The sequence below is a fragment of the Erythranthe guttata genome, chromosome 8 (genome assembly GCF_056151865.1).
Source record: "Erythranthe guttata isolate IM_541 chromosome 8, IM_541, whole genome shotgun sequence".
Taxonomy (NCBI): domain Eukaryota; kingdom Viridiplantae; phylum Streptophyta; class Magnoliopsida; order Lamiales; family Phrymaceae; genus Erythranthe; species Erythranthe guttata.
The window spans coordinates 8,013,059-8,026,177 of NC_142540.1; the positions used below are offsets into that span (position 1 = coordinate 8,013,059).

The following is a 13,119-nucleotide window of genomic DNA, read 5'->3' on the forward strand; positions in this document are numbered from 1 at the left end:
GAAAAATGAGTTTAAATACACGACTAAAAACTCACTTGAACATTCAAGTAGTTATTAAAATATTTCTATGAAAAATAAAAAACACATTCTTTTTTTTTTAATTGATAGTGAAAAAATTAATTAAAATACATTTTTTTTTAATAATTTTAGGCCTCTAAAAAAGAACCGAAGCCTAACTTGTAGTAGGAAGAACCAATTGATGAGAGAACCATAAGTATATTGTTGATAATATATATCTTGTTTTATAAATTAAGAATGCATTGTTATTCTTGGAAACAATTAATAAATATAGTACGCCCTACCTAGTTAATCAAATATAAGTCCTCACTATTTTGGAACATAAAGCAATATGAAACTTATTGCAGATATAAATATACGTCTTCACTATATTGCGCAGCGTAAATCAATATGAAACTTGTTGCATATATTAATATTAAATGATACCTTTCAATAGCAGCTTAACCTTTTGGTTGAGGTGATCAGTGAACATTGCAGCAATCAGAGTCAGACCAAATGAAAGATCATGAATTTGAAAAGGAAAAAATTAAATGCGAAACTATAAGTACCTATTCGTCACCAAATGGTGAAACTAAACTTTCACGATAGACAGTGAACTGCTCTATACAAACACCAAGCGTATTAATAGGAGACTTACGCATCTCATTCTTGCCGTTATAAACAATTATATTCGTTCCAAAAGCCACTGCAATATCTCCATTCTTCTTCAAACATAATGGCTTCGCCTCCATAGGAGAACCATGAAGAAACCGATGAAGAAACCGATCTTTATAGGTACAAAAATCGGAAAGTTTCCAAACCTTAGTCCAAGATTCTGCATTACCATACTCCATCATAGCCCAAACATTTACATCATGCTCGCGTCTCATCGTAACCACCAAACTAAGAAATCCTCCCAATTCTTCCAACTTTAAAACATGATTATTAACATTATGATTTGAGAAGCATTTTGGACCTCTGATGCTTTCATATTTCTCCTCGGCCAAATCAAGAGAAACAATCTCGAAAAGACCCCTATAAGCGAAACGTGTAGCTGTCCAAGCCAACCAATGGAACCTTCCATTCACAAACTTTGCATGATTCTCATCGAGAAAACCCTTGTCGAAATTCCCAATTTTCCTCCAAGAACCAGTCTTGAAACTATACATATGAGCCGCATAGTGACACTTGTAGGAGAGTTCAACGCAGACAACCTTGTACGCGTCTCGCGCCTCATCGTACCCAAACCCATAAACCAAGGGAACTTGATCTTTATAGTCAAAACATGGAGGTGGAATATTGTCATTAACTTCTTTAGTTAAAGGATTCCATAATAATAATTTCTTGCTACTTTGATTAATGTTGATGAGTATTAGCCCATTACACGATCCCACAATCAGAATAGGGTTACGCGTTAGATGATCATCGAAATGAGGAGTCATGACGATGGGCTCGTTACCGAGAGAACACGATCCGAAACCGGAGAAACGATAAACGTTTTGATTCAATATGAAGCTGAAGAAGAGCTTGTTGTCTTCGTCGTCGTCGGTGCTCGATTTCGATATCTCGAGGTGTTGTTTGATGAAGTGTTTGGTGGAGATTAAAGAAAGCCAGCTTCTTGAGATGCACTTGAATCTCAACACAGATTTCAACGGCAGTTTGCATAAAACTTCCTGAATCATATCATCTGAAATGTTGATTGTTTTTCCCATTCTGTGAAATTCTTTTTTAATTACCTTGCGGCCGTACATCTGCAAAAGTAACCTAGCTATATCTTTTTTTTCTGCTTCTCCGCCGTACGTAAAGAAACCCTAAAAATTAAGGAGAATTCTGGTATGAGTCACTAGGAGGAGTCCATTAACTTATTAATTATTATTTATTTTTTTTAATTTTTAAAATTAACTTATTATTATTAGAGTATTTTGAATCGTGTGCTTGGATATAAATTGTTAATTTTATTAAATTTTAACTTTTAAGGCTTATTTTATATAGCCTAGGTACCTAATATACTAGGGATAAACCTAATTGGAAATCATCCTTATGCATGTCCCTGTAGAGGCGAAAGTAATTATACTGCCCTTATATGTAATTCTCAGTCTACATTGAACATTTATGGTTCTGCATTTAGCATTTTCATTGATTTATTTATTTATTTATATGTTTTTAATTCTTTTTAAAAACCTGTTTGTTTGATTTATTATTTTTATTTATATTTTTTTTATTAATATTTTTCTTATTTATTTATATATTTTTTTATTAATATTTTTCTAGCCACCGCCAACCACCCAAGATTCCGCACTTGCAATGAACAAACTTATAGAAACAAATCTGACAATAATAAAATGAACGAAATTATTTTCAAAAAATAGATCTCGATGAAAGGTATCTAACGGAGGGTTGCCCCGTCAAATTCCGACTGCCGGAACACAAATTATTCCTCTGGCAAGATCCACCGTCGTTGAAATATGTGCGATTGTAAGACGATTGCAGAAACAGATCTAGCGCTCCAAACTGAATGAAATCACCACCAAATGAAAGAGCTCGCCGAGGAAATCCAATGGTAGTTAAACCCAAGGCCGGCTCTAGTGCATAGGCAACTTAGGCCTATGGCTAGGGCCCCAAACTATCTGTAATATTCATAAGGTCCCCTAAATTATGTGTATTATAAATTAGGGCCCCCAAATTTGAAATATTTTTTTTATATTTTCATAAAACTAAACAAAAACATTATATAAAAGCCACATTTGTAGAAAATATAACATAAGATCTAATAATTTTAATATCTCCACTTCAAATAATAAGAAGATACCAAAAAAATATTTAATTTTAAATTAAAAAATTAATATAAGGACCCCCAAAAAAATTATTTGCCTAGGGGGGCATATGGGGCTTGAGCCGGCCCTGCTTAATCCATCGAATTCCGACCACCGGAGAGAGGGTTATGAATCCGAGAAGCAACATCGCTGGTTGGAGACCTTGGGGGGCAGGATTTGGAGCTGGGAGTTGAGAGAGCAAGAGAGAGACGGGTGTGAGTTGGCTAGGGTTTAAAACTGATTCAAAAGGACACTTTAGGTATTTCAAAATGGCTAGGGGTATGTCAAATTATTATAAAAAATGAAGAGGTTTGCATGAGGTCGTAATTCCCTTGGTGGTTAGTTTTAAATAATTTCCATATGAGGCCCTAAAATAATCCCTAAATTTTATGTTTTATTTTTGTAAATAACTTGAGATTGAAAATAATTACTAAAACTAAAAATTGTAGTAATAAAAGAATATTTTTATTGATAGATAATGTGGTTAAGGTGGTGTTTGCAAAAGATTTTCAAGATAGATTATGAGTTTTTTTTCTCTAATAATCTGTTTTTAGGTGTTTGCAAAACCGACTTTTGCTTTTGCTTCTCTTAAAATAAGTTGTTTTAAGCTGTAATTTTAATAGCACATGTATACCTGCTTTTTCTATTTAAATTGATTTTCCAGATCTTTGCAAACACCCCCAACTTTTAGCATTAAGCACTTAATATCAACTTAACACACAATCACAAACTTGTGCTTTTAAATAAGCTTTTGCAAACACCACCTAAATAATTTTGATAATCATCAGAACTATATAGGTGAAGCCAAACAATTATTATACGTCCTTCGTAACAGAATGAAAGAACTATTCTATATCCCTACACAAACTCTGACTCATCAAAAAATTGAGTGAAATCTTATATGCAATTCAGTCAGTCCAATCATGGTTTTTTTAATCATTTACAAATAATTTTAAACTTCTTCTCTCTTTCTTCTTCTTCCTTTCTTCGTTTATTTAATTTCTAAACCTGCTATTTTATATTTCTTCTCGATATTGCTTGGAGATCTGAGCGTATGCTTTGACTATTATTAGTTTTTATATTTATTTATTTGTTAGGGCTGCTAGGGTTTAGTCTGTGATTCGGGTTTTCTGCCTTTCTTTCCGCTGTTGATAAAAACTCTTGAAATGTTTACATATTAAGATAGTTTTAAAGAATGTGGTATAATCGTGTGGAGGCTGATCACGATATACGTTGATGGATTTAAACGTGTGGAGAATTATGAAGAGCTCACAAAGACAATCAATTATTTGATGAAATAATTTAAGATGAAAATTCTTGAGAGGATAAATTTTATCTCAAGTTGCAAATCGAGCATTAATTAGTCAAATGAAATATGCCTGTCATTTTGTAATGAATTTATTTGATAAAGTTCATTCATTGAGTTAACTAACTTATGATTATCGGACCTTCGGGGCTTAATTCTACTTTGCACCCTCAAAATGCACCGTTTTGGCTTACACCCCCGGAGATAATTTATGGCACTTTGCACCCTCAAAACACATTTAATCGTTCAAACTGCACCCCGTTCTATGTTCCGATCATATTTTCGGCGTTGGCTAATTTTCTGATTGTCAACAGGGGTACATTAGCACTTTGCACCCCAAAGAAAAAGTCGATGAAGGGACAAAAGTACGACTGTTAACAATCAGAAAATTAGCCAACGCCGAAAATATGTGTATTAAAGTTTATTGTTAAAATAAATATATAGATTATGATTGCAATTAGTGGAATTTTTACATTTTTTAAACCATTGTTTTTCTATTGTACATGTCATATATGTTTACTAATATCTAGTTTTGTTTATTTTATATTTTTTGAAAGTTTTTTGAAAGTTAACTAATATCTAGTTTTGTTTATTTTATATTTTTTTTCAAGATCCGCCCTGCCAAGAGACAAAATACTAGTAATCAATAAATATACTCTTTTTTTTCCTTGTCCAGATTTTTCCAATTGAGTTTTAGTGGAAATATTTTAACGACATATTTCATTACTTTTCAAATTTGAATTTTAGTGGAAATATTTTAAGTATATACAATTATATGTGTTAGAGAATGGGTTTAAACTCATTTAATTCCTTGTAATAGAACATTATATTTTAAGCACGTGTACATACATAGATGTTCAATTATCGAAAAATTCAACTGTCCAACATTCGACTACTCTTAGCCAAACCACACCCGAACAAACAAAAAAAATAAAAAAAAATATGGCATTAATTGAAAGATGAAACAATTAGAAAATAGTTCAAAAATTCTTGGGTGCTTTGATTCCAACACTAGGAAAAAAAAAGGAAAAAAAAAAAGAAAGAAAAAGGTTTCGAGTAATAAAAAACATGATTGCAAAACTGATGAGCCAAGGGGCCCTATCTGGGATGGTTTATCCCATTACCAGACAAGAAATTGCTAATACCTAACGAATTGTCGAGTGTCGCCTTCAATTCTACGTGATTTTTGCCTGAACTTTGAAGCGTTACTGTCAATGTTTAGGTTAACTTTCGGAGGTGAAGTAAAACAAAATGAAGCAGCCAAAGCCTGTCAAAAACAACAACACTCATTCATTAAGTTGATAGAATTGATGAATGTTTCGAAATCAAAGAAACTAACGGCCTAGTTTTGTTGCCACGGCCAAATCAGTCAAGATCAGATGTTTGTAGTAAAATACTTGCAATCTTATTGCCATCATCGTCAAGTTGGTAGAGAAGTCTTATTGCAAACCATATATAAAGCTAATCAAAATTTCTTCTTCGGGCAAATTACGGCCAGCCCCCAATGTAAGCTCAAATTACAAAACAGCCCCTCTTGTTTGGATAATTACAACCACCCCCTCAACTATGTATTGTCTAACGAAAAAATCCCTCAGTATGTACATTTGACACCGTAAGGGTGGACGTGTAAGACAATGCATAGTTAGGGGTGGTTGTAATTACCCGAACATAAGGGTTTTTTTCACAATTTTAGCATACCTCAGGGGGCGGCCGTAATTTGCCCTTATGCATAAGAAAAATCTTTTACTCGACACATAGAACAAATTCAACAATACTATACTGTGTCCCTCAATAGCAATTAGTACAAAAATACACTTAATTTGAATAGAAAAAATAAACGGTGGACTGAAAATAATACAAGTACCTGTAGGTCAAGCCGGTGAACATTAAATATGTCCTTCATCGAGTGCGAGTTGTATGCTAGGATGTAAGATCTGTACGCATCTTTAGCCGACTTGTTCAAATAATAGTTGTTTGAAACCAACTTTTCCTGCATCGCATGCATATTAACAATTATTAAATTAATTTCCTCCCGATTAAATAATAGTCGACACAATCGAGCTATCTGTAATAAATAGCTTTTGTTAAGAAACAATGAAACTAAATCATTCTGGGAAAAAAAAATTACCAAGTGAGACTGAACATTTGCTAGCTTCTTTTGATCGAATTCGTATTCTTTGACAGGTACTTTCGCAGCCTGAAATCGAGAGAGCAAAAACATTCAGAGTTGCTGAGATTAACTAAAATTGAATGACGAAAAAGGGGAAAAAAAAACGGATGAAAATATCGAGTAATTTCTACTATGTGATATGCTGCTATATTTAAGCAAGTAACTCGGACCTTGAGATATTTAAGAAACTGTACTTCCTCTGGAATTAAAAAGAGCAGAGCATTCCCTTTCGCACCTTCTCCACGGGCTGTTCGACCAACTCTATGAATATATTCCTGATATAAAAAATAATAATAAATAAATGAGGGGAGACTCAGAAAAAAATTATAGGATGAATACAACAAACAAATTCATCTCAAAAAGTTGGTTATCACCTTAGGCTCGTCTGGGGGATCATACTGCACAATCCAATCCTAGAAAAAGACAAGATAAAAATCAATACACAAACACGGAATAATATAAGATACAAAAATAGACGGAAAAAAAATGAATCTTGGATTTTTTTAAAGTGAAATAGCATATATACCACAGCTGGAATATCAAGACCACGTGCAGCGACATCTGTACATAGAAGGATACCCTTTTCTGCTTTGCAGAAGTCGAAAAAAGTAGAGGTACGTTTCTGCTGCTTTTGCTTGCCATGGATATCGAAGCAATCGATCTGAATATACTTGAGAAGTTCGGAATGGAATTTGACAGAATTGCAGGACGAGAAGAAAACCATCACTTTCTTTGACAAGTTCCTCTTCAAGAATGAGTAGAGAAGAATGAATCTCCTTGCACTTGGGACTACACAGTACCCTTGCTGTAGTCCTTCATTCGTCACCTAAAAACGAGACAGTTTTATTAATATAAAAAGTGGGGCCCACCTATCAACTAATGTAAAAATAGATAGAGTTTGTTACCCTCTTCCTTCCATCGTCCACATCGACATAGACAGGGGTTGTCTGAAATGATAGTCGTGCAAGATCCTCAACCTGGAATTAAGAAATTAAGCTATTCTGTTTAATTGATTCCAGTTTTCCAACTCATAAGCCAACTCACTTTTGACGCATGGGGTGGAATTCTAATGGGTAGAAAATATGTTACTCCATGTTGTAAGAACAATATACACGGTTATGATTTGATCTTATCGAATCTTGTTTTATATTTCCTTGCAAAAGAGTTCTTTATTCAAGAAAACAACAGCTAGAGTTTTCGTACCTTTTTGGTTTGAGTAGCAGAGAAAAGAGCTGTTTGCCTCGCCTGCACATAGGTTGCCATATGAGATGATTGGACTTCGCAATTACATTTAAGACCATTACAGTATTATAAACGGGCTCAAATAAAATAAATACTATTGTCATACTAAGTAAACTATTAACTATTTGCTAGAAAAAAATTGCCGAAAGCAACATAAAGATTAGAATGCACATTTCTCTAGAATAAAAGATGAATATGAAGCAGGGGACCACTTAAATCTCGGATCCTTGAAACAATAACCGACACCAAAAAACAATTTCAATGATATTATAAGTACCTTGGGCAAAATTTTGGTGATTTGCTTCATTTCTTCTTCAAAATTAGCTTCCAAAATCCTATCAGCTTCATCAATTATAAGGCACTGCACATTGAAAAAATGATATCGGAAACTCAATAAAAAATTTCAGAATCCGAAAATTTCAGCAAAAGGATAAAACACGAGGGTGTCTTCCTGAAATTCTCCATAAAAATCTCAATAACAAGAAGAAATCAGAAATTCTCCATTAAAAGAGTAGAGGATTATGTTACGCTCCTTTCGAACATATCAAAAGCTGACAGCTCGAAAAACTAGGATGTTATCTCATTGGATTTTCAACAAGTAATCGAATCAGAAGATGCAGAGGAAAGGGAGTTAAGTACCTTGAGATTCTTGTAAATAAAGCCTTTAGTATTTTGAAGATGGTCGAGAAGTCGACCAGGTGTTGCTACTAAAATATTAACTCCTTTGACAATGCGCTCAGCTTCACCTCTTCTTGCCGAACCACCAATTACAAGTCCCAGTGTTTGCGAGTGATACTTCAAAAGGTCCTTTGCTACAGCATGTGTCTGTATCAACCATACAAATATTTACCCTTAAATATGCAAACATCGAAAACTAAAGGATCCCTTTATCTCAAACTGAAAAGCACAAAATGTACAGTTCTCAAGTGATAACAATCGAGACTTTTTAGAACAGCAAAACCCGCTGCAGAGCAATGCACTAGGATAATATTATGCAAATGTGGGAAGAAAGATACTAACATGATTTTCATGTCCAAGTTATTCAAGTGCAACATATGTAATAAAGATATTCCTTAGAGGTTATACCAAAAAACGTAAATATATTTACAAAATAAAAAGTGCACATGGCAGGGTATTAAAGCCAGGAATGTGTGAATTGGTGGTGTACCTGTATAGCCAACTCCCTTGTTGGGCAAATGATAACAACACCAGTCCCATTTCGCGGCGTAAAACGAATGTGATGCAACAATTCGACAGCTGGCACCAAAAAGGCTAGGGTTTTACCGGAACCTGTCCTTGCAGCTCCAAGAATGTCTTTGCCTTCCAAAAGTGGTGGAATTCCTCTTGCTTGGATCTTTATCAACAAAAAAGAAAAAAAAAAAAGTAAATTTATCGATAAGAACAAGTTTTGCTCCTCGCTAACATGAGCTGTGAGGAAATCTCGAGTAGCTGGAAAAAAAAATAAAAAATAAAAAAAAAAATAAAAGATGCTTCCATACAATTTGAAAAAGAATTAGAGATTTTAACGGGATCTCAACTAAAGGACCCAATTTCAATGTACGAAATATAAACCATATTACTTATAGCTTATACATTATACATGCAGATACATAGAAATTAACCACTACAAAAGGTGTGTGAGATTAGAGGTTAAGTGGTGATTATTAGTTACACCTTTTCGTATGCCACTATGAGCAAATAATCAATTTACAATTCAATGTAACAATAACTAAGTTTATGTTCCTACTTCAAGAATTTCATATTCCTACAAAAGTCAGAGAAACAACAGCATAAACACTTGTTTTTTGTACCATCTCGAAAAACAAAAGCCAACGAATAACACACATTAAACAATGATTAACAATCGGATGAAGTAGTAATTTACAAAGATGGGAATTATATTTATACCTGAGTCATGTAGATAAAGCCCATGTCTTTGATGGCATTCATAGTGGGTTCGGATATCGGCAACACCGAAAAGGCTTCACTGCTCATAATCCCAGACCCACTCCCCTTCACTTCTCTCTTCAACCCCAAACCCTCTTCCTCTTCTTCTTCCTCTTCATCTATCTCTTCTTCTTCTTCAGTTTTCACTTCTGCTTTCAGGGTTTTCGATTTCTTTTTGTCCCTCTTGCGTTTCTTCAAATCAACCTCTTTCTCTTCCTCTTCATCTTCTTCTTCTTCTTTCATCTCTTCTTCCGTTTCTTCTTCTACTTTTACTTCACTGGGTTTCGGTGGTGGGGTTTTCGATTTCTTTCTGTTTCTCTTCCGTTTCTTCGGGCTAACCTCTTTGTCTTCCTTCTCCTCTTCTTCTTCTTCTCTCATCTCTTCTTCTTTCACCTCTTCTTCTATTTTCACATTTTGGGGTTTTGGGGGGGGTTTCGATTTATTCCTGTTTCTCTTCCGTTTCTCCTTTGTGGAATCACTGCCTCCAGATTGAACAGCTAAATTCTCTTCGGTGACCGCCATCCAGGTAGCGGCGGAGATACACAGCGATTCGGTAGCGGCAGCGGCAGCGGCAGCGGCAGCGGCGGAGATAGAGAGAGCGATTCGGTAGCGGCGGAGTTTTAGGTTTTGCAGCAGAGTCGTTTGAGAGTTTGATGCATATGAGTGAAATACTTGATGCATAAATAAATAAATATAAAACAGGGTTAATTACGATTTACACCCAAACTATATTTTCCTTGCCAAATTAGCCCCACAATTTTGATGAAGATGGCAATGAGTCCGTTTTCAAACGGGTTTGCCTAAATCCAATATCGGCCCATTAAAATTTGTGACATCCAAATTCCAAACCCGCTAGACTCACCTTAATTTAAATCTGGACCCGGCCCGGTCTATAACTTAATGTGTACGACGGCCCAGATCCAAACAATATAAATTATTCCAGTCGGGGCTAGAGAAATTCTATTAATTTAGCGATAAATTATTGTGTTGATAATTTAACATGTTTTCACCAATTCGGGACCGAAAGAGACTATTATTTAATCGAGCTTATTAATTTTATCGAGTTTCTATTGTATTTAATATTTTTTTCCCGTAATATTTTATTCGTATATCTATAAAATAAATAATATTATTAATAAAACAGGTTAACTCAGTACTATTTCCATATAAAATAATTGAATAATATATTATTTAAGAATTAATTTAATAATATAATTTTAAAATTTGAATAAATCAATAAAATATATTTGATTAGATGATATATCTATATTATATATAAAACTAAAATACATAGTAAAGTTTTCTAATTGCGAACATTGTCTTCAATTGGGAATGTATGAGAACATTGAGCCTTCAATTGGGAATGTAAATTCTTCAATTGTGTATCATGTATTCATGTCTATATAATATATATAGATAGATTCAAAATAAACATAACAATTTGCAAAACTGAAAATGAGAGAATTTGTTAAATTGTTGGGGTTTTTGGAATTATATTGAAAATTATAGTTACTGCGCACTCTATCAAAAAGTCTTATACATCTATCAAGCCCAATAAATTAATAAGTGATATTTATCAAACTTATAGTTAAACCTTTATAAATTAATACAGCCTGGACTAGGGAAATTCTATTAATTTAGCGAATCATTAAATTATCGAGTTAATAATTTAACACTTTCACCGAGTCAAGACCGAAAAAAAAAACTATTATTTAATCAAGATTATTAATTTATCGAAGATTAATTTATCGATGTTCTACCTTAATTAACAATCGGTCAACAAATATAAGAGGTAATCAACATCAATCAAGACGATGATGTTGGGTATCAGCATTAATTTCCATCTACACAAATTTGGAAATATAGAAAATTAGCATTCATAAACAAATAATTAAATGAACACTGACAAATAACAAAACCTGCAAGGATATATCATTAACCTAAAATAATGGAGATTAGTCTCAAATTCCTAATCAAATCAACATAAATCACAAACGATAATAATAATCAAAATCTATTATAAAAAAGAGGGTCTTCATTCTCAACCATTGCACCAAAAACAAACTAAAATGGAGTTGCCCTTTGCTTCATCCAATAGTCGAAAACTACTAACTATTTTGCTACTCTCTTTTCTCTGCACCAAAATAAATGCACAAAACGACGAGTTGTTTTCCAAAGTATGCTGGAAAACGAAGAACCCTAAGACATGTCTCACTCTTCTCCAACTCGATATGAGGACTAGCGAAGCTAGCTCGATGCAGGTACTCGGAAGAGGCGTGTTGTCCATGGCAATTGACCAAGCCAAACTAGCACTCGACCTAGTAAACAATTCGCTTGAAACACAATAGTTTTCCGATAAGGAGAAGTTTTTTTACTTGACTTGTCGTGACAATTATAATATGGCAAAGAGACATATGAGTGAAGGAAAAACGCAATTTGAAAGTGGTGACTTTTATGGAGCAAGAAGAAGCGTATCTTATGATGCAACCATATCGTATACTTGCAGAGCACTCGCATCGCCTGCACGTGCACTTCAAAGAGCAATTGAAATGTCGGATATTATATTTAACATTGCTCTTGTCGCCGTGAGTCAAGATTAACAAAATAATAAGGTTTAGTTTGATGTTTGGTTAGTCCTAATATTTTTCGGGTCGACCCGCCAAAATAATTTTGTCATGGTTGACTAATTGAGACATAACTAATAGGACCTTGAAAGGTCCAATAAAATTATTGTGCTATGATTAAATAATAAATACATTAGTAACAAAATTATCCTTCTAGTTTTTATCTTTTTATCATAATGACGTATTCAATTATTATTTTTTAAAATAATTAGTAAATATATATTATATATATATATATATATATATATATATATATATATATATATATATATATATATATATATATATATATATATATATATATATAACACGAAAGAATAATGAAAATATTTTTTTACCAAAAAATTAAAAAAAACAAAAAAAATCGAAAATATTAAAAATAATTTTATTTTTTGTCAAAAAAAAAACAAAAAAAAAATCGAAAAAAAATTAATTTTTTTTTCGATTTTTTTTTAAACATTCGAAGAAAGTATAAATAAAACCAAAAATTTATCTAACAGTCTATCAACCGTGAAAAAACACACACACACACACACATTATCTAACAGTCTAATTTTTATTAGTTATCTAACAGTCTATCAGTCTAATTTTTATTAATTATCTAACAGTCTATCAACCATGAAAACACACACACACACACACATTATCTGACGAGTTGTTTTCGCACACTTTCGGGTCATATATCTTGCAACCCAAACCCTTCTTAATAATCCAAGCCTAGTGGTATAATTCGGACGGAGTGGATCGAAAATGAGTTTTTTTTCAGAAAAAAATCTAATTTTGTTTGGAAGTAAAAAATAAGTTCCAATTTTCGTTCCAAAAAATCGAAATACAAAAAAACATTCCTTTTTGTAGAACCCCCGGAATCAGCGGAATTTCGAAAATTTTGAAAACTACAATAGTTTATGGGCCTATTACAAATAAGTCCATTATAGGCTTATTCATAAAAGAGTCCAAACAAAAAACTCTTTTACAAAAAAAATTACACAGTGTCCAGAAATGTGTAAAAAACTAAAATGT

At 33.1% G+C, this 13,119-nt stretch overlaps 2 protein-coding genes across 2 annotated transcripts; both read right to left on the bottom strand.

Moving 5' to 3' along the window:
• Nucleotides 1-566: 566 nt before the first annotated feature.
• LOC105973196 (F-box/kelch-repeat protein At3g23880) lies at nt 567-1,709 on the bottom strand. The gene has a single exon (XM_012998216.2). It carries the CDS (start codon nt 1,707-1,709, stop codon nt 567-569), a length of 1,143 nt encoding a protein of 380 aa, XP_012853670.2.
• Nucleotides 1,710-5,050: 3,341 nt separating this feature from the next.
• Nucleotides 5,051-10,150, bottom strand: LOC105973228 (DEAD-box ATP-dependent RNA helicase 51-like). Its single transcript, XM_012998247.2, has 12 exons — nt 9,437-10,150; nt 8,697-8,882; nt 8,168-8,353; nt 7,806-7,889; nt 7,490-7,531; nt 7,192-7,263; nt 6,813-7,112; nt 6,661-6,699; nt 6,457-6,561; nt 6,245-6,313; nt 5,981-6,106; nt 5,051-5,383 (listed from the first exon to the last, which is right to left on the bottom strand). The coding sequence occupies exons 1-12, from the start codon at nt 9,995-9,997 to the stop codon at nt 5,255-5,257; spliced, it is 1,899 nt and encodes a 632-aa protein (XP_012853701.2). The 5' UTR covers nt 9,998-10,150; the 3' UTR covers nt 5,051-5,254.
• Between the last annotated feature and the right edge of the window lie 2,969 nt (nt 10,151-13,119).